The sequence below is a fragment of the Vipera berus genome (assembly GCF_964194415.1).
Source record: "Vipera berus genome assembly, chromosome: 2".
Lineage (NCBI taxonomy): Eukaryota > Metazoa > Chordata > Lepidosauria > Squamata > Viperidae > Vipera > Vipera berus.
In genome coordinates, this window is record NC_138203.1 from 143,788,634 (window position 1) to 143,809,160 (window position 20,527).

At 43.6% G+C, this 20,527-nt stretch overlaps 1 protein-coding gene across 2 annotated transcripts in view; it reads left to right on the top strand.

The window, feature by feature from the left end:
- Positions 1-20,527, top strand: part of ADCY6 (adenylate cyclase 6) — a 64,370-nt gene that overhangs the window by 35,422 nt on the left and 8,421 nt on the right. For both annotated transcript variants that reach the window (XM_081319488.1, XM_081319489.1), the window contains 8 exons: positions 11,560-11,585; positions 11,998-12,145; positions 12,247-12,344; positions 13,987-14,074; positions 14,797-14,913; positions 16,724-16,885; positions 17,578-17,753; positions 20,211-20,237. In XM_081319488.1, coding sequence (XP_081175614.1) covers positions 11,560-11,585; positions 11,998-12,145; positions 12,247-12,344; positions 13,987-14,074; positions 14,797-14,913; positions 16,724-16,885; positions 17,578-17,753; positions 20,211-20,237 — 842 coding nt within the window. The remainder of the gene's footprint in view (positions 1-11,559; positions 11,586-11,997; positions 12,146-12,246; positions 12,345-13,986; positions 14,075-14,796; positions 14,914-16,723; positions 16,886-17,577; positions 17,754-20,210; positions 20,238-20,527) is intronic.

Sequence of the window (20,527 nt, forward strand, 5' to 3'; positions counted from 1 at the left end):
AGCTGCCCTTGACCTTTCTTAGGTGGTGTAGAATCTAAATAATAATAATAATAATAATAATAATAATAATAATAATAATAATAATAATAATAATAATAATAATAATAATAATGAAGTTGGAAGGGACCTTGGAGGTCATCTAGTCCAACCCCCTGCTCAGGCAGGAAACCCTATACCATTTCAGGCAAATGGCTGTCTAGTCTCTTCTTAAAAACTTCCAGCGTTGGAGCATACACAGCTTCTGGAGGCAGGTTGTTCCACTGGTTAATTGTTCTAACTGTCAGGAAGTTTCTCCTTAGTTCCAGGTTGCTTCTCTCCTTGGTTAGTTTCCATCCGTTGCTTCTTGTCCTGCCTTCAGGTGTTTTGGAGAATAGCTTGACTCCCTCTTCTTTGTGGCAACCCCTGAGATATTGGAACGCTGCTATCATGTCCCCCCTCGTCCTTCTCTTCATTAAACTAGACATACCCAATTCCAGCAACCGTTACTTATATGTTTTAGTTCCCCTGAGCGTTGCCTTCTTCCTTCCTGCCATCGCTTCCTTAGATTCTCTGCTTTTCTCTGTTGTTGTTGTTTTTTTGCTTCTTTTGCTGAAGAAAACTATGGATTATGGAACATAACCACACAGCATGTGAAAGTATAAGACCATATGGGACTGAGGTGGCGGGAATATTTTGAAATGGTCAGGTTTGTAACAACGCTTTGCAAAATAGAAATTCGCCATTCATGTTATTTATGTTGCCCTTTGCAAAATCTAGACAATCCTAGTTTTATTTCATTAGCTGAGATGAGGAGGAATTTGATAGCAGAGGTATGGAATCCATAAATTTAAGTATCAGTTTATATCTGGTTGGGGCCCACAACAGCATTTCAGCTACTGTAATTGCCAGAACCCTTTATTCAAGAATAAAAACAAAATTAGTTCTTTTTAATGAATCATAATAGGTGCCAATTCTTTCTCAGGACCCTATTCCTTTCCTTTGCATACCTTAGAACTGGAAAATCCTAAATGAGCAGTGTTATGTATTGGGCTCAATGGTAACACCACGTGGTAAGCTGGAGCAGCTAACAGCTCTCCAGCAACCCAGACTTCAGGTCTCCAGTGCTGCTATTGACTGCCCCTAGGCGGCAAATGGTTGCTTTAAACCTTTTGGCTGCCGCCTAGGGACCAGGCTATAAATTGCTGCAAGCTGCAGCCCAATTCTCAGTTCAGATCCTGCAAGCAATAAACCATGAGCTTTCTTAAACTCACTTGCCTCGTCTTCTTTCCTGCGCGAAGAACTCACTACACAACACTGGTGATGAAGGTGGGATCCTGCTTCTCCAGAAGAGCTGAAGTTCACTAGGGGAGAGGCAGCTCATGCCTAGAGGGAAAAGGCATTCCGCCCCCCCTTCGGTCGGCTAGCAAGCCACGCTAGCGACCTTGTGCTCAGCGGATTCAGTCCCTGGGCCTCGGAGAAGCAGGATCGGAAACCGCAGGAACCAGCTGAAGACAGCATGCCGAAGGTCGGAATTCGATGTCAAGCATCCAGAGGGATGGTCTTCCTACTTGTCCCAGGTAGAGAGCTACCTCCAGGCAAACCAAGTCGCTGAAGATGGGCTAAAGGCCACCACGTTACTCTGCGTGTGCGGCCCGGCCACATTCGACCTGGCCGAAAATCTCTTTGCACTGACGCCAATAGAGTCAGTTTCCTACGCTGACCTCAAGAAGAATCTGGGAGAGCATTTCCAGCCAAAGACGTCAGTAATTGCTTGGCGTTTCAGGTTTGAACAGCGATTGCAGCAGCCTGGCGAAACAGCATCTGAATACATCGCGGCCTTGAGGCAGGCCCCACACCTCTGTAAATTTTCCGACGTGGAGGAGCGACTGCGAGATCGGCTCGTCTGTGGCCTACGGAATCAAACGCTCCAGCAAAGACTTTTTGCCAGACTGAATTTAAACATTCATCGAAGCCCAAGACGAAGTAATGGCAGACGAAGCCGCCAGGGGTGCAGTCCAAACAGTCCAGCCCGCCAAAACAACGAAGCATGAAGAAACAGATCACCACGAGGACGCCAAATGCTCAGAGGAATCTTCAGAGGAAGAAGATCCTGAAGTCAACAAGCTTCACAAGCAAACCGATGCACAGCACCGCAGCAGCAAACAGCAAGAGAGCACTTACAAGGCAGTTCTCTTACCTAGATGTAAGGGGTGCGGCGGCAGCCATCAACGTGCTGATTGCAGATTCCGGTCAGCCACATGCAGGGCCTTCGGCAAAACAGGCCACATTACAACGGTTTGCAGAGCTCGCCAGAGGGACCGGCCACCGAAACACCGGTCAGAAGATCCGACCAGGAGAGGCACTGGAGCCCAGGGTCCATTTAGTGTGGGGTTTTGTAGAAGCCGTAGAAGTGTATGCCGCACCGGGGCCCGACACCGCCTCAAACCTAAACTCAAACTGCAGGTGGAGCTACAAGGAGTCCCTTGTAAAATGGAGTTGGACTCTGGCTCTGCTGTCTCCATTATCTCCCAGGACACCTTCAATTTCGTGTGCAGTCGCAGTAGGCAATGGGCCAAGCTAAGGCCCTCCAACATAATTTTAATTGACTTTCAAAACGCTCAAGTCAAAGTTAAGGGAGAAGCCACCTTGGCTATAAAATTTATGGGGTATTTTGGGCACCTGGATGTCATAGTAGTAGGGGGGCAGAGAACGAGGCTCATAGGACTCGATTGGTTTGATGCTTTAGGCATTCAAATAACTGGTATCAACCGGACACAAGCTGCATACCTTTTGTCAGTCTGCGAGGATTTTGCAGACGTTTTTGATTCAGCCCTAGGAACGTACATAGGCCTGCCTATCTCATTCAAGCTAGATCCCAACGTAGTCCCCATTAGGGTTAAGCCGAGAAGGGTCCCTTTTGCCCTAAAGCATAAAATTGATTTAGAATTAGACAAGCTTGTAGAACAGGGTGTTTTACAACCAGTTCATGGTGGGGAGTGGGAAACTCCTGTAGTCAAGCCACTTAAGGCCAACGGAGAAATTAGGATATGTGCAGAGTATAAATGTACATTGAATAAAGCCCTTAAGCAACACGCTTACCCTGTCCCAGTGGTGAACCACATTTTAGCCTCTTTGCAAGGAGGAACCATTTTCGCTAAATTAGATTTAGCACAGGCCTATCAGCAACTGCTGATAGGGGGGCTTTCAAGGTAAAGCGTTTACACTTTGGAGTTAGTGTTGCCCCAGGCATTTTTCAAGGAGTCATGGAATGCACACTTAAAGGCATTCAGGGGGTTTGCCCTTATTTTGATGATGTACTTATTGCTGGGGAATCCACAGAAGTGTTAGCCAGCAGGCTCAGGGCTGTTTTACAGAGGCTTTGAGAAGCAGGCCTCAAATTAAAGAAGAGTAAATGTAGTATTGGGGTCACTTCAACAGAATTTCTAGGATTTCGAATTGATGCTAACGGTATTCACCCTGCTGATTCCAAAGTGAAGGCCATTCAATTGGCTCCTAGCCCTAAATCCAAAGGAGAGCTACAGGCATTCTTGGGCCTCCTCAATTTCTACCATGCTTTCCTGCCTAACAAAGCTGCATTGGCAGAGCCTCTTCACAGGCTCTTAGATAAAAAAGCTCCATGGGAATGGACAGGCACTCATGAGAAAAGTTTCCAGGACTTAAAAGCACTGTTGTCAGCCAAATCCACTATAACTCATTTTAAGGAGTCTAAACCAGTCTGTTTAGCATATGATGCATCTCCTTATGGGGTGGGGGCAGTCTTGAGTCATTTAGAAAAGAATGGAACACAAGTCCCCATTGCATTTTATTCAAGGACACTGTCCTGTGCTGAGTGTAACTACGCTCAAATTGACAAAGAGGCCCTAGCCATTGTAGCTGGAATAAAAAAATTCTATGGCAGAGACTTCACGGTCTTTACAGACCACAAACCACTGTTGGGACTTTTCACAACAGACAAACAAACCCCCCACATACTTTCACCAAGAATGTTCAGATGGTCTATTTTCTTATCTGCATACACATTTAAATTGATTGACAAACCTGGTAAAGAAATGGGCCATGCTGATGGCCTCAGCAGACTCCCACTGCCACTAACAGAACCAGACCTGGCCCCTGTGTCCAGAATTCTGTCCATTCAGGACCTGCCAGAATTTCCCCTCCATGCTGGGGACATAGCTGCAGAAACAGCTACAGATAAAACACTGAGTAGAGTGCTCTCATGGGTACACACGAGGTGTTTGGATAAAAGCCCAGGCTCTGAGTTTCAGAGTTACTTTGTCAGAAGACACGAGCGATCAGCCCACAAGGGGTGCATCCTGTGGGGAAACAGAGTCATAATCCCCTCGTCACTAAGAGAGAGGGTCTTACAGTCATTACATGAGGGCCATCCAGGCATTGTCAGAATGAAAGCCTTAGCAAGAAGCTACCTTTGGTGGCCTGGCCTTGACAAGGACATTGAAGCACAGGTACATGGTTGTTATACATGCCAGCAATCTAGGCCTGAGATGCCACATGCCCCAGTTCACAGTTGGGAGGAAATGCACACTCCCTGGTCTAAAATTCACATAGACTACGCTGGGCCCTTTCAGGGACAGCTCTTCCTTATAGTGGTAGACAGCCACTCCAAATGGCTTGAAGTGATTCCAGTTGCAAACTTGACTACTACTAGGACCATCCAGGTGCTGAGAAAACTCTTTGCAACACATGGGTTGCCAGATGTCTTACTTTCAGACAATGGGGCTCAATTCACTGCTGCTGAATTTCAGACCTTCCTAAGAGCAAATCTTATCAGACATGCAACGTCTGCCCCTTTTCACCCGTCTTCTAATGGTCAAGCTGAACGTATGGTGAGGACATGAAGGAATCGCTTAAACGCATTGTAACAGGTGACTGGCATCACAGACTGGCAGATTTTTTACTCTGTCAGCATTCTACGCCCTGCACTGCTACAGGCAAAAGTCCTGCAGAACTTTGTTGGGGGAGGCGACTGATCACTAAACTGGACAGGTTGCATCCAGATAGAGTGGCAGCTGAAGCCTGTCGACCAAAACCCCCAAGGGGGCTACAAGTGGGCGATTGGGTTTGGGCAAGGAACTATGGACATGGAAATTTGTGGGTCCCTGGTAAAATTACCAAATCATCTGGTCCCCTTTCTTACGAAGTGGGGCTGGAGGGAGGGCGAGTCATCAGACGCCACATTGATCAACTCAGGAAACAGTTTCCAGAACGGCCACTAAGCAAGGACTGCGTCTTAAGTCCCTCCCAAAGTCCCCAAACCTACAGCCAAGCCATGGACTCTCAAGACTCTTCCTTCTTAAGCAATGAGGAACTGGGTGTAGAGGAGGGGAGTCCAGCAGTGCAACATGGATCCCCTGAAGGAGCAAGCCAACCAGACTTTAACAACCGCTGTGCCAACTCTGCTGATCAGTATGACTCTGGGGTGGGCCAACCTGGAGAGGCCAGCCAGAGAGCATCTAATTCCTTTGACTCAAGTGCATCAAGGGACATTGGTCTACCTGGCCTGATGGGTAAGCTGGTAGACCAGAAAGTGACTGGAACCCCAAGGCGTTCCACAAGGGCACACAAGCCACCTTCTTATCTAGCTGATTATGTTGTAAAATAAAGGAACTATAAGTTGTCTGTACTGAAACTTGTCACTGTACTGAACCAGTATTGGAGCTATGATGTTAACTGTCTTGTGTACTATAATGGAAGTCTATTCATTCTGGCTAACTGATACTCTAATGTAACTTGTGCTGTTTTACAAAAGTTGCTATGATGTTAAGTCTTGTAACTTGTACTATTGCCAATTATTGATATGATGTTGTCTGATCTAAGAGGGGAGGGGTGTTATGTATTGGGCTCAATTGTAACACCGTGGTAAGCTGGAGCAGCAACCCAGACTCCAGGTCTCCAGTGCTGCTATTGGCTGCCCCTAGGTGGCAGTGGGGTTGCTTTAAACCTATTGGCTGCCGCCTAGGGGCCAAACTATAAATTGCTGCAAGCTGCAGCCCAATTCTCAGTTCAGATCCTGCAAGCAATAAACCATGAGCTTTCTTAAACTCACTTGCCTCATCGTCTTTCCTGCGCGAAGAACTCACTACACAACAAGCGGGTTTTCTGTTCTTCCCCTGCATTAGTTTCAGATTGTCAGGAATTTAAACAGATTGCCTGGCTTCAAACATTTTGCTCAGCCAGGATATGGTTGTTTAGTTTTGACTTAGTATGTTGTATAAACTTAGCCATTGTGATATATAAAACACGCTTTGGGTCTTACTGAAACCACCCAATTCTGCAGAGCAAACTATATTTTAGCATGATAAGTGAATCCAGTCAATATCAGCTCTGTAGGGAGTTTCGTTCGTTGAAATATTTGTTCCTTTTTTTTAGATCATCTGATTTATTTTTTCTGTCTTGAATTTGTTCAAGCCTTTCATTTGGCAGGTTCTTCATTTCAGTGTCAAGATGCAAATTAAGTCAGCTATCCAAGCAAAATAAGATAATCGCCCTCACCTACCATGTTTGGGGGTAACTTTTTGTTCATTAGTGGCCCTCTTGATGGTTGCTAAGTAAGAATTCCTAGTCCCCTGTCATTCATTGTTACAGGTTGCTTTTGATTTGTTGTGGGCAGTTTGTTGCTATGGCACAGATTGTTTATGAAATTTGGTAATCTAGCATCTGTTGCCATGATACTGCTTGCAACTGAAGAGGGAGTTCCAGTGATATCTTTTTAATAGCGGTGCTGCCAGTTGTTGATGGGCAATTTCTGACAACTTTTTGTTGCCCTGGTAGTAGTGGCTGTAGCACAGAACATCTGTTGTGGCTTATTTAATCCATTGCAATGGAAATGGTTTGTTAGATGTTAAAATGAGGAAGGATCCTATCTGTTATGTGTTACTGTTTAATGAAATACTTTGAGGTAACCCTATTCCTCTCTACGTAGGAATCTGAGTTTGTTTAAAAACAATTGCCTTTTGTGTTAATGCCCTCATGCCAGTCAGATTGCTTTATATCTCTTTGTGGTGTTTTCTTAAAGCACTGCTTCGGCCCCACTGAATGGCAGGATCTGAAAGAGGGGGTTCCAAGTCCATTCATTTAAACAGGGTCCAGATTTCCCACACCCATTTCTATTGGCATTGTTGCTTAATCCTAGGAGGCTTGAGATGAAGATGATGTCTGCATAGGCACTGATCAATTATGTGCCATCAAGTAATTTTTGATTCCTAATGACCACGTGGATTTTTTTCCCCCCCCCATGACAGTCTATCCCTAAGCTGTTCATGAATCATGTCCACAAGTCTCTGTAATCCGTCTCGTGTATTTGAGCAGAACCAGAGAAAACTGCAGGATTTTCTTGGAGCTGCAGGATGGTTTCCACTGACGAGAGTTCTAGTTTTTTCTCCCTTTCTCCATCCTATGTCAAGGCACCATGGCACCTAGCAGTAATTTCTCAGCCCTCTTGGGTGGATTTCAGTGGCCTTTCTTCTTCTTTCCCAACACAATGGGACATTGGGACAAAATTGTGTGAATAGATCGAGATCTTGTCTGTCCATCATCAGTGCAATAATTCTCTGAAAATGGAAAAAAAATGGGAGCAAATTAGGGGAGAAGCTGGTGAAAGTAAGATTGGGATTGAAAATGAGCAGAAGATTGTTACATTATTCTAGTCACTGTCCAATGAAACTGTTCTTTGGGGTTCCATTTCAGTGTGTTTTCTGGCCCACTTTTGGCACAAAGACTATGTTGTTTTAGATTGGGAGAAGGAAGAATGCTGATTCTCCTGGATCTTTCAGTCAAAATATCCTGTTGGAGCAGCTAACTGGCAGGGAGAATGGGGAAGGTTCAATGGTTTCAGCTTGACCACAGTAGCTATTTTCAGAAGGTGATTCTGAAATTCTGTTGCTAGCAGAATTCCTGACAGTAATAATAATAATAATAATAATAATAATAATAATAATAATAATAATAATAATAATGATAATAATAATAATAATAATAATAATAATAATAATAATAATAATAAGAAGAAGAAGAAGAAGAAGAAGAAGAAGAAGAAGAAGAAGAAGAAGAAGAAGAAGAAGAAGAAGAAGAAGAAGAAGAAGAAGAAGAAGAAGAAGTTGGAAGGGACCTTGGAGGTCATCTAGTCCAACCCCCTGCTCAGGCAGGAAACCTTATACCATTTCAGGCAAATGGCTGTCCTGAATGATTAACCAGTGGAACAACCTGCCTCCAGAAGCGGTGAATGCTCCAACACTGGAAGTTTTTAAGAAGAGACTGGACAGCCATTTGTCTGAAATGGTATAGGGTTTCCCTGCCTGAGCAGGGGGTTGGACTAGATGACCTCCAAGGTCCCTTCCACCTGAAATGCCTGAGGTCGTATGGGGCTTTGGAATACAATGTTGTCAGTGCACAGAAACCATCCAAGTCTACGACCATATTCATTTTCATCTAATGCAGGAGACATAATTAAAATGCTGAACTTACATTTAAGTTAAATCAGAGAGTAAATAAAGCCTAAAGAACTGAAGTTCAGTTTTAAGCAAAATGGAAAGATTTCTGTGACCAGAGAAGGACAGGGGTGTTTTGGCCTGCCCTGGAACAATTTGTACCCTCCATAAGGAATGCATTTGCCATTCTGGGATGCTATTACCACAGAGTTGACTTTGCCTTAGAAGTTCAAAGCAGATCCCATGGTATACAGTTTCCTCTCCCCATCTTCAGTGGTATGCTAACTGTGTCTGTTCTTCACAAAGGTAGCCTGGCTGCAATATTGTACGCCCAGATAATATCCCATTTAAATTACCCTAATGATGGATCGTAGGTAGTATTGCCTTTGAAGACAGGTTGGGAGTTTTAGCTGCTACAAAATACACAGATTGTTGATCAGGACTGGAGGGTTTGGTCATAGCTCACTAATTTTGAAACTATGGCAGTGGCTTCCCAATCATTTTTAAGTATAACTATGTTCTGACCATTTTAGTTTCTGAAATGGTTTGGACCCCATCCACACAAGTTCTTAACTTTTCCCTTTCATGTGAAGTAAGGCAGATAATGAATTGAGGTTTCTCAGCGTGGTATTTCATATATATCTTGGAGTGGCTTGCCTGGTGCCAACTTTGATTTTCATACGTGGCAGTTAAATAATATTTTTAATTAGCCCAGGTTTTCTAGCTGTTATTACTTTCACCTTACTGATCAGATATGGTTATAACATCTATCTCTGTTACATTCTTCAGCTAAAAGTAATTACTTAATGATGAATTCCACTTATAAAATAATTGTAATTGATGATTACTCTAGAAGGCTTTTGGGCTCAGGCAACAGACTATATACTTATACAGTACAGGTAGTCCTCTACTGACAGTTCATTTAGTGACCATTCAAAGTTACAATCACACTGAAAAAGTGACCTATGACCATTTTTCACACACATGACCGTTGAAGTGTCCCCTGGTCATGTGATCAAAATTCAGATGTTTGGCAGCTGATTCATATTTATGAGGGTGGCGGCGTCCCAGTGTCGCGCGATCACCTTTTGCAACCTTCCGACAAGCCAAATCAATGGGGAAGCCATGTAACTAACTTAACAACTGCAGTGATTCACTTAACAACTGTGGCAAGAAAGGTCAAAATGTGGGGCAAAACTCACTTAACAAATGTCTCGCTTGCTTGAAGTCAGAGACCGAATGTGAAAAAGGAGACTTTTTTTTTAAAGGTAGTAGAGATTGGCAATTATTCTTCTGTGAAAACTCACGGCTCGGCCTCCCAAAGTCTCTGTGAACCTCTTTCCCACACCTATTACATTGAGCGTTAACCAGCCAGCAGGCCGTCCTGCTGCTTAGCTGTAAATCTCAACTATTCTCTGACAAGCTGTAAGGCAATGTTGTTTTGTTGGCCAAAGGCCAGCCCAAGCCAGTCAAATTTATTGCACCTCCCTTTTTGTGTTTGAAATGGGAGAGTCCAGGGGAAGGGCTCTGCTTCTGTTCCCTGTGTTGGTATAATGAAGTGCACAGCCAACAACCTTACTATGTTTCTTTTCTCAGCTTTACGGAGGTTTGGAGCAGAGAGAAAAAGGGCAGCCTTAGAGGGTGCTGTCTTTGAATGTTCTTTTTTTTTAAAAAAAAAAAAACAGGCTTGCAAATACCACCACCATCACCCTTCCTTATCCATTTTGGGTGAATACTGCCAGAAATACCTAATTTGGTACAGACAGTCCTCGACCGCAATTGAGCCCAAAATTTCTGTTGCTAAGTAAGGCAGTTGTTAAGTGAGCTTTGCCCCATTTTATAATATTTCTTGCCACGGTTATTAAGTGACTCATTGCAGTTGTTAAGTTAGTAACATGGTTACTTAACATGAATCTGGCTTCCCCCATTGATTTTGCTCGTCAGAAGGTCCCAAAAGGTGATGGTGTGACCCTGGGACACTGCCACCGTCGTAAATACATGCCAGTTACCAGGCATCTGAATTTTGATTATGGAGATGCTGCAATGGTCATAAGTGTGAAAAACAGTCATAAGTCACTTTTTTCAGTGCTGTTGCAACTTCAAACGGTCCCTAAGCGAATGGTTGTAAGTCAAGGACTACCTCTATACGTGTATGGGAACTTAAAATCCCAAGTATGTCCAGGGAATGTCTGCCAAAAAAAAAGAGAAAATTTTTGATTGAAAACTATGTTGCTGGCAACACTTACCAGGAGTGCTCTTCCCAAGATTGCTGCTTTCTAAAGATCTCAGAATTACAATTTCTGGGTTTCCTGGTATCGTAGCCACCAGCACACTGAGAGTTGTAGTCTCGATTTGAGGAATACTGTAACCACATTATTACAAATTTTCACCACATATAAAATTACACAGGTACTCCTTGCTTACTGACCACTAAGGTGCCACGGTGCTGAATGAGTACCACTTATGAATGGTCCTTGTAGTTCTGGCCGTTGTACCACACCCACAGTCATTGGGGTACTTGGTAACTGACTTGTACTTATAACAGTTGTGGCACCACAGTTACATGATCACTATTTGCGACCTTCCCTGCTGGCTTTCAATTGGGAAAACCAGCAGGGAAGGTTGTAAGTCACTCGGGTAAGTCAGCCCCACCTGGCAGCAGCCAACCCTGGGCCTGAAAACACTTGCGCGTGCTGCTGTACCCACCCAAATATCCTTCCCCACCTGGCTTGCAAGCTGCCTGGGACTTGCAACTTCTTGCCACCTTTCCCACTGACATTGTTTGTGGGAAGCCGGTGGGAAATTGTGAGGAGGTCCTTGCTTATTGACCAACGATTCTTGCTTAACAGCAACAGGAACTGCCAGGATTGCCATTGCTAAGCGATGTGGTCATGTAACATCACATTTTATGACCACATCACTTAGCAGGGGAAATTCTGGTCCAAATTACCATCGTTAAATGAGGACTGCCTGTATTCGTTGCAATTATCACGTTTTTCTGCATTTTTTTGAGATTTACCTTAAAGGGAATGGGTAGTATCCAAATTAATATATACTGTGTTCTCTTGAACATGATACCCTCTCTCTCTCTTTCTCTCTCTCTCTCTTTTTTTAGGGTATTGATGATTCCAGCAAAGACAAGTAAGTGCCTTCATTTTACAACTTCCTTGAGATTTTGACAGTGGGGATGGAGAAAATCATTCAAGCCAGAGAACCTAAACTATCTTCTGGCAATATATGAAAGATGGCATCAATTGCAGAGAGGTCACATTATTTGGTCTACTGGTTAAGCCGGCAGGCTAGAAACTGGGAGAGTGTGAGTTCTAGTCTCAGCTTAGGCATGAAAGTCGGCTGGTGACTTTGGATCAGTCATTCTCTCTCAGTTCAACTCACCTCACAGGATTGTTGTTATGGGGAAAATAGGAGGAGAGGAGTATTACGTATGTTTGCTGCCTTGAGTTATTTATAAGAATAATAAGTGGAATACAAATGAATAAAATAAATTGTCTCGTGTGTCTCTTTACTCTCCAACCTGAACTTTGCTTTCCCATAGCCGAAGTACACAGGAAGCCTTAAATCCTGAAGATGAGGTTGATGAGTTCTTGGGCAGGGCCATCGATGCTCGAAGCATTGACCAGCTGCGCAAGGATCATGTCAAACGTTTTCTGCTCACTTTCCAGAAACCTGAGTTGGAGAGAAAGGTATTTCCCTTCTCTGTCTAGAATTGAGATTTCAAATTGGGCACAAAGGCATCTGTTCTTCAATTCCTTGGTAATTTTTTTCTTCTCTTTTAATCCTATAGTATTCCAAAAAGGTGGATACCCGCTTTGGTAATTATGTGGCTTGCACCATGCTAGTCTTCTGCTTCATTTGTTGCATCCAGATAGTCATCTTCCCACAGTGAGTAACACCCGTACAAGAGTACGTTCTCATGTACTCTTTCTGCAAACATATTATATACATAAGCATGTGCACGTCCGTGATGAAAAGATACATACATGAAAAGATCTTAGTGTACCCAGTATTGGTAGTCCTTAACTTATAACCGTTTGTCTAGGGACCATTCAAAATTATCACGGTACAGGTAGTCCTCAACTTATGACCACAATTGAGCTCAGGTTGCTAAGAGACAATTGTAAGTGAATTTTGTCTCATTGTACGACCTCTCTTGCCACAGTTGTTAAGTGAATCACTGTAGTTGTTACGTTAGTAACACGGCTGCTAAGCACATCTGGCTTCCCCATTGACTTTGCATGTCAGAAGTCAGTGACCTTAGGACACTGCAGCCGCCATAAATACGAGCCAGTTGCTAAGCACCTTAATTTTGATCACATGACTATGGGGATGCTGCAACAGTCATAAATGTGAAAAACAGTCATAAGCCACCTTTTTCAATGCTATTGTAATTTTGAACGATCACTATATGAACTGTTGTAAATCAAGGATTACTTGTACTGAAAAAAGTGACTTAAAACCAGCATCACAAATATGATCATTGGAACATCTCCATAGCCATATGATCAACATTCTGGGGCTTGGCAACCAGCATGAATTTACGAGAGGTGCAGCATCCCGGGATCACGTGATCACTATTTGCTACATTCCCAACAACTTCCAACAAGCAAAATCAATATGGGGAAGCTGGATTTGTTTATTGATGATGTGACTCACTTAACAACTCCAGCGATTACTTAACTGTGGCAAAAAAATTTTTTTTGAAAAATTAGGCACGACTTCCTTAACAACTGCCTGGCATAACAACACAAATTCTAGTCCCAATTGTGGTTGTAAGTTGAGGAGTGCCTGTATTTGGGACATTTATAGCCAAAGTAGCCATGTGCTTTAGTACACACAGATGCAAAAACCCGAATTCCATATCACATGTATACCATATTGTGCTACGAACAAATATGCTGTTCCAGAAAGCAATATTAAGTAACTTCTAATGCTCCAGGGAACCTGAAAGTTCAAAATAAGTTTGGAGACTGCTTCAACCAAATGACTACAAAATCATCCAAATAAAAAATTGCAAGTTGTATGTACACACACACACACACACACACACACCATGCACGCACACACCTAACTACATAGATTTCCAGCTTTGCCTTAATATTATTGTCGTATGAAGGGATCGTCTACTAGAAAGATTAATTTAGAAACAGCACCATGGGAAGGAGAATGGTGCATTCCCTTGGAACTGTTTTGAAGCTGATGTTTGAGCAAAACAAAGTGAAAGTCGTTCTGAAGCGATGGAGTCCCAGATGCTTTGTGACATAGCTGCAATACCTACTTCAGTGCTGTAGCAGCCTAGTGCAAGATTGGGGCAATGTACTTTAATAATCTGATGTTTCCAAATGTGTTGGGTTATGACCACCCAGCCAACATTGGATGTGTTGGGGATAGTGGGAATAGTCTTCCATCATACCTAAAGGGCTCAAGTTGGGGATAGTCAGGCCTGTATACTAGCAAGTACTGAAAAGGTTAATTTAATGACAGTGTCCGGATTTCTCAGACTTAACTGTGTTCCTTATTTCCGTAGTTCCTCTCTGATGCTTGGTGCCTACATCAGTATCTTCATCATCCTGGCCTCCATTCTTTTTGTGTGTGCCATTTATTCCTGCCTTGATGTAAGTTACACTCTCACAAATCCCACAAACGAGCAAATCTTGATTCGTTCTGACTTTGTTTCCACCAGCTGTGGACTCCGCTTGGGCACATCTTCTTATCAAGAGTAGAGAGATGTGTATAATTTTCCAGGGGGAACATTCTTCCCCAGCTGGTGGGTACCTTTAAGGTGTGTTTGGGATTACACTGCATAGGATTTCTAGCCAGCCACAACACGCTTGAAAAACACCTGCTTCTGGAAAGCCATTTCAGAACCTATGGAGTTTTATTACGGTGTTTTCTCTTTTTGCACTGGCTCCAGCCAAGTTGCAGATGGAGGAAAGTACTAATTGGTGTTGGACCAGTAAACAAGCAAGATTTGGAGTTTCTTCTTTTTTTGCCAGATTGGGGAAATAGAAAAATGAAAGTTGCCTTATATCAGACCAGATTATTCATCCATCTCCAATGTTGTTTCCAGTAGTATTATCCAGTGTTATTGGAAAATAATATTGTCTACAGTATCATTATTATATTATTATTGTCTGCTGAGCACAATTCAGCTTCTCAGTAGACAGCCTGAATCCCCACTGTAGAGTCTTCTAGATTAAAGGCTGCCATAAACTTGATTCCTGCTATCTGGCTCTGGAGTCCATCAGGCTAAGGGGGATAGTTGGAACTAGTTGGAAGCGATGAATGGTAATACCAGCACCCCTTTACTCATTCAACCTTTTCCAATCCCTTGTAGCCCTTTCCTGCCGCTTTGCAGCGTGTTTCTTGCAAGATCATCCAATCCCGAATCAACAGCACCATTACTGGCGTTGTCTCCATCCTGCTTGTCTTCATCTCTGCCTTTGTCAACATGGTATGAGAAGAAGGGAGGCTGGAGGAGGGCTGAGGGGCAAAGGTCTTGAATGCACAAGATTGTTCAGGTGATACTAAATTGGGCAACAAAGATTGCTATAGGCAGAGATGATCAATGATAGGGTCTGAATACAGGTAGTCCTCGACTTACGACCACAATGGAGTCCAAAGTTTCTGTTGTTAAGCAAGACATTTGTTAAGTGAGTTTTGCCCCACTTTACAGCCTTTCTAGGGACGCAGTGGCTCAGTGGGTTAGGACGCTGAGCTTGTCCATCAGATGGTCGGCAGTTTGGCGGGTCAAATCCCGAGTGCTGCATAACAGAGTGAGCGCCTGTTACTCGTCCCAGCTTCTGCCAACCTAGCAGTTCGAAAGCACGTAAAAATGCAAGTAGAAAAATAGGGACCACTGCGGTGGGAAGGTAACAGCGTTCCGTGCGCCTTTGGCATCTAGTCATGCCGGCCACATGACCACGGAGACGTCCTCAGACAATCGCTGGCTCTTCGGCTTTGAAATGGAGATGAGCACCGGCCCCTAGAGTCGGAAACGACTAGCACACATGTGCGGGGGAACCTTTACCTTTACCTTTACAGCCTTTCTTGCCACAGTTGTTAAGTGAATCACTACAGTTGATAACTTAGTAACCCAATAGTTAAGTGAATATGGTTTCCCCATTGGCTTTGCAGAAGGTCACAAAAGGTGATCACATTTATTTTATTTTTTATTTTAATTCCATTTATATCCCGCCCTTCTCCGAAGACTCAGGGCGGCTTACAAGCTTAGCAGTAGCCTTCATTCTATGTATATGCCTGCTTGTTCGGGCTTTCACACACCCCCCCAAGCGGCATTATTACAAAGTCAGCTTAATTGCCCCCAACAATCTGGGTCCTCAGATTGTTGTGATTTGGGAAACAGCGACGGTCATAAATATGAATCAGTTGCCAAGCATCTGAATTTTGATCATGTGATTATGGGGATGCTGCAAAGGTTGTAACTGTGAAAAACGATCATAAGTCACTTTTCTCAGTGCTGTTGTAACTTTGAAGGGTCACTAAATGAACTGTTGTAAGTCGAGGATTATGTGTATTACAGCAAGTTATAGGAGATATTTACCAGATGTTATAGTTTGCAAGTGAACTACAGAGACCTGCCAAGTTATAAACCATGCTTTACAAACCACAGTTAGCTGATATTGTATATCACCTCAAGTAGACTCTACTAGGACTTAGCACTGTTAGGACTTAGCATATTCCACTCTGTTAGATTTTGAACAGAGGGAATGCAGAAGTTTTATTTTTCTTCCTCCGCTACTGTTTTCTGATCAAACAACTATTGCACTGAAGATTTCTAAAATTATGCAAAATGTTGTTTGGCAAGAAGAAGAAAAAACAGGAAAACCATATGCATTAATATTTCCCTAAATTGGTATCATCCCCACATGTTGGAATTACAACTGTCAGAATTCCCAAATGGCAAGGGAAAGCTGAGGAAAGGCCTCTGGATGCCGTGAGCAGCATTTTGACGTTCAATTCCCTATGAAATCTCAGGAATGCTTTTTATCACCTGTCTGCATCCCTGGAGCCTCAGGGATCTGTCATAGACTCAGTCCCACTAGGGATCAGAGGCAGTGGTGGGATTCAAATAGGCGAGCAACCGGTTCTCTATGTGGATGCCGCTTCCGGAAGTCCATTCTGGGCCTGGGCAACAAAAAATTAGCTACCAGTTCTACCGAACTGGCTGAATCCCGCCAATGATCAGGGGGTTCTAGAACTGTGGAGCAGCTATTCCTTAGCTGAATTAACCTACCTTTTAGTTTGCTTGCAGTCGGGTCCGGCTCCAAGACTGTGTGGTTAGATTCTTCAACGTTACTCCAGCTACAGTAGATCCCTGTTATCTCCATGCTTTCAATTATACCTTGGCATCAGACACTCCGCCCTGCCAAGGGAAGGATGACTTGACCTGCAGTTTCCCTGAGGTATGTGGGTCAGAGAAGGCTTTGGGGTAGAAAAATGGGGTTTGGGTAGGGCATGAGGATGGATGTCAAGCTTTGTGCGCAGGGGGGCATGGAGCATTTCTTTCTGAAGGGTTGTCTCCTTCCTCCTCCTCCACTCCATTTTGCCCTCCCAGAAGTACCTCGATAGGTGGACTGGCCTCTCTTGGCCATGGAGTTTGCTTGAGTTTGGAATGGGGAAATGTGTTGGTGGAAGCAGGAGGAGAGTAAGAGGTAAGAAGCCTGCTGGATGAGATGAGAAGAACTGAACTCTTGCTAAATAGTAAAAGTCTATATCCATTGTTTGGCTGACTATGCTGGAATCAGAGAGCCAATTCCCCCCAGCAGCATGATGCTTATAGCCTTGTGCCTCTGATACTGAAGGAGGAGACTTGTAACATCCATTGTGATTAGCTGTTAGCCCATGGGTGTCAAACTCGCCACGTCACGTGACGTATCGCGACTCTTTTTGCATTGCCGGCAATGGGGTGGGCGCGGCTTTGGTATGATGCATCTGGCCCGCGGGCCAGCAGTTTGACACCCCTGTGTTAGCACATCTCATTTCAGGGGAGAAAACAGAGTTTGCAATGCCTTGAGGGAGTAATAGTGAACTTCTGGGAACCCATCTGGATTTGTAAGGGGAGTCCTTACAAATCTCTATCCTTTCTTTCTTTTAGTACTTCACTTACTCGGTGTTGCTGAGTCTGCTGGCCTCTTCCATCTTCCTGCACATCAGTAGCCTTAGGAAGCTGGCACTGCTGGTGGTGATGGAGGTGGTATACTTGGTACTGGCTGAGGGCCCGCAGGGCGTGCTGTTTGACAACTATGACTTGCTGGTGGCTACTAATGCTCTGTAAGAATCTATCTCTCCAGGGGTGGGAATAATCTCAGTCTCTTGGGGTGGGTGAGGTGGTTCCCCAATTCTTCTATAGAGTTATGACCAAAATTGGGATTGGGATTTCTGTTGCTAAGTAATACAATTGTAAAGTACAATGTCATGTGCTCACATCACTTAACAACGGCAATCCCTGCACTCCCTATTGCTGTCATGAAGTGAAGATTACCGGTCATCAAGCAAGGACCACCTTGCACCTTTCTGCCAGCTTCCACAGCCAAAGCAAATCCCAAGTGGTTTTCAAGCAGGGTAGCGGCAGATAAATGCTTGCTGGGAGAGGGAAGGTGTTGGAGTAGTGGGCGATGTACAGTGTAAATATGGTGCAACCAGAGGTGGCTGTTCCTGGATGCATGAGGCAGGGTGCGAGCACGATGGGGCTTGGGTGCTTGCTGCTGGGTGGGGGAAAGTGCACAATTGGCCAAGGAGATGCATTGTGAACACAGAGAAGCTGGGGAGGGTGCACAGGTGGGAGAGACTTACCTGAGCAACTTGTGACCTTTCTTGCCAGCTTCTCCATTGACTTTGCTTGTGGAAAACCAGCAGGGAAGTTTGCAAAATGCAATCATGTGATTGCAGGATGATACAACTGAGCTAGTTGCCAAAGATCATGATCACATGACTGTAGGGGTTCTGGAATGGCCAGAACTTTGAGGACCGGTCATAACTATCACTCATTCAATGCCGTTCTGCCTTTGAATGGTCACTGAATAAGTGGTTGTTAACCAAGGACCACCTGTTCCATCATCAGATTTGACATCTCTGTGCCACCTTGAATCTAGCATTGGAAATTATTACAAAAGTGTTAGTACTAGTGGTAAAGATAATATAGCACCATCTTTTTACAGTATTTTCTCAAATGCAGGGAAATGATCTTATTGCCACTAGTTCTAACACCCAGAGCTACTATGGGATTGCTACTAGTTCTAACACCCAGAGCTACTGTGGGAGGACAATAATGTAATTATGCCCCCAAAAGGTATGAGATTTTTGGCTTCTTGAACTAACTACCTATCTACCAGCATTGAGCCTATCTAAGGCTTAATGTACAACCTTTTATTTAGTTTGTTTCTTCAGTCCAGTGATGTAGTGATAGCCCCTTACCAATAGATCTGGCAACACATCAAACTGGCTGAAAAACCATCCATGAGCTGCTGCCTACTTCCTCCCGTGAGTGCCTGATGTTCTTTAAGAAGAGCATTGTATTGGCAATGAATAGCACTTCTTGATTGGCCAGGCAACCAGTAGTAGGCGGGTGGAGCAATCCATCAATGATTCAGTGTTAAGGGCTGTGTTTTGTGGCTGCCAACATTCTGCCAGTGAGTTCTGTCTTCTTCAGGTGCTCCCTAACCAACTTTTTTCCCTAGAAGATTGATTCACCTTTCTAGCCGCCCCACTTTTCCTGGATTATGGTGTTCACACAACATGTTTACTCTGTCTTTGGCCCAGTTAGCATGTTGAGCAAACCCAGCCAGATTTTCTGAAAATCCTAGACCCCAGGGACAAATAGAGAGAAATAGATAGCATCCTGAAAAACAGAGTCTGGGTAGCCTCTGGGTAGTTGAAGGCCCAAAAGGCACATTTGTACAAACTTTCTCCAGTGTATTATAAATGCTGCTCCATATATGAGTGCTTATTCCTTTGGACTGAATACACACACACACACACACACACACACACAGACACACACACACACACACACAAATACAGAGGGAGGGATTTACCCTTCCTCCCCACATGCATATCCTTGATTTTTTTTTGCCCACTGGAAAGAGGAGAAGAAAACAGGGAAAAAATTACAAATCTCTTTTCTCCTTAAGTTAGGATTTTCTCTGGATAGGAGATTACAACTGTTGTTTTTGCAACAGTAGATGGCATCTGCTGACCTCCAATTTTTTTATGATTTTTATTTAACTATTTAAATTAAATGGGTGGAATCTTTTGAAATATTTATATAACCTCACATATAAAGCGAAAGCATTCAATAGATGAAGTTGTGGAGGGAGGGAAAACTAATTTGGCAAATCTGTGAAATGCTGCTGGCTGCCCAAGAGACAGAACGGTGGGATTGTGGAAGATTGGGATTGTGGAAGAGAAGCCAGGTTGGAATTAGAATATTGGCATTCAGAAGCCAATCTCGTTCTTCTGAGCCTTGTTCTCGGTGAACCTTCAAAATCATATAGTTATCTGAAAGTATTTATTAAACTAGGGGTCTCCAAACTTGGCAGCTTTAAAACTTATGGACTTCAACTTCAAGTATGGCTGGCAGGGGGAATTCTGGGAATTGAGGTCCACAAGTCTTAAAAGTTGCCAAGTTTTGAGACCCTTGTATTAAATGAAGGAAAAGAGACCAGAATAATTCAGACTTGAATAAGGACTATTTCTAAAAATGCCTTTTTTTTCTCCTCTCCAAAACAGGCCAGCCTTCAATGAGACTCAGCCCTGGTGAGTAGGAATTGGGTGTGGATTAAATGAGAGGGAGAATTGATGGCAGGGAGACAAGAGTTGTGTAGAGAAGTTTCAGAAGCTTGTGAAAGTATCACCAAAATTTGGCAAAATGTGTTTGAAAGGTAATGCTCTTAGGAAAAAAAAAAGCATTAGTCCCCTGAACTGTGGAACTGAAAAGATATTTTGCCTATTCCCCTTGTTTTTGCTCATCCTAGCTTTGGGTTTCTACTACAATACAAAATTGATATTGTTTAAGGAGCAGAAGGACAAGATAAGTACATATCCAG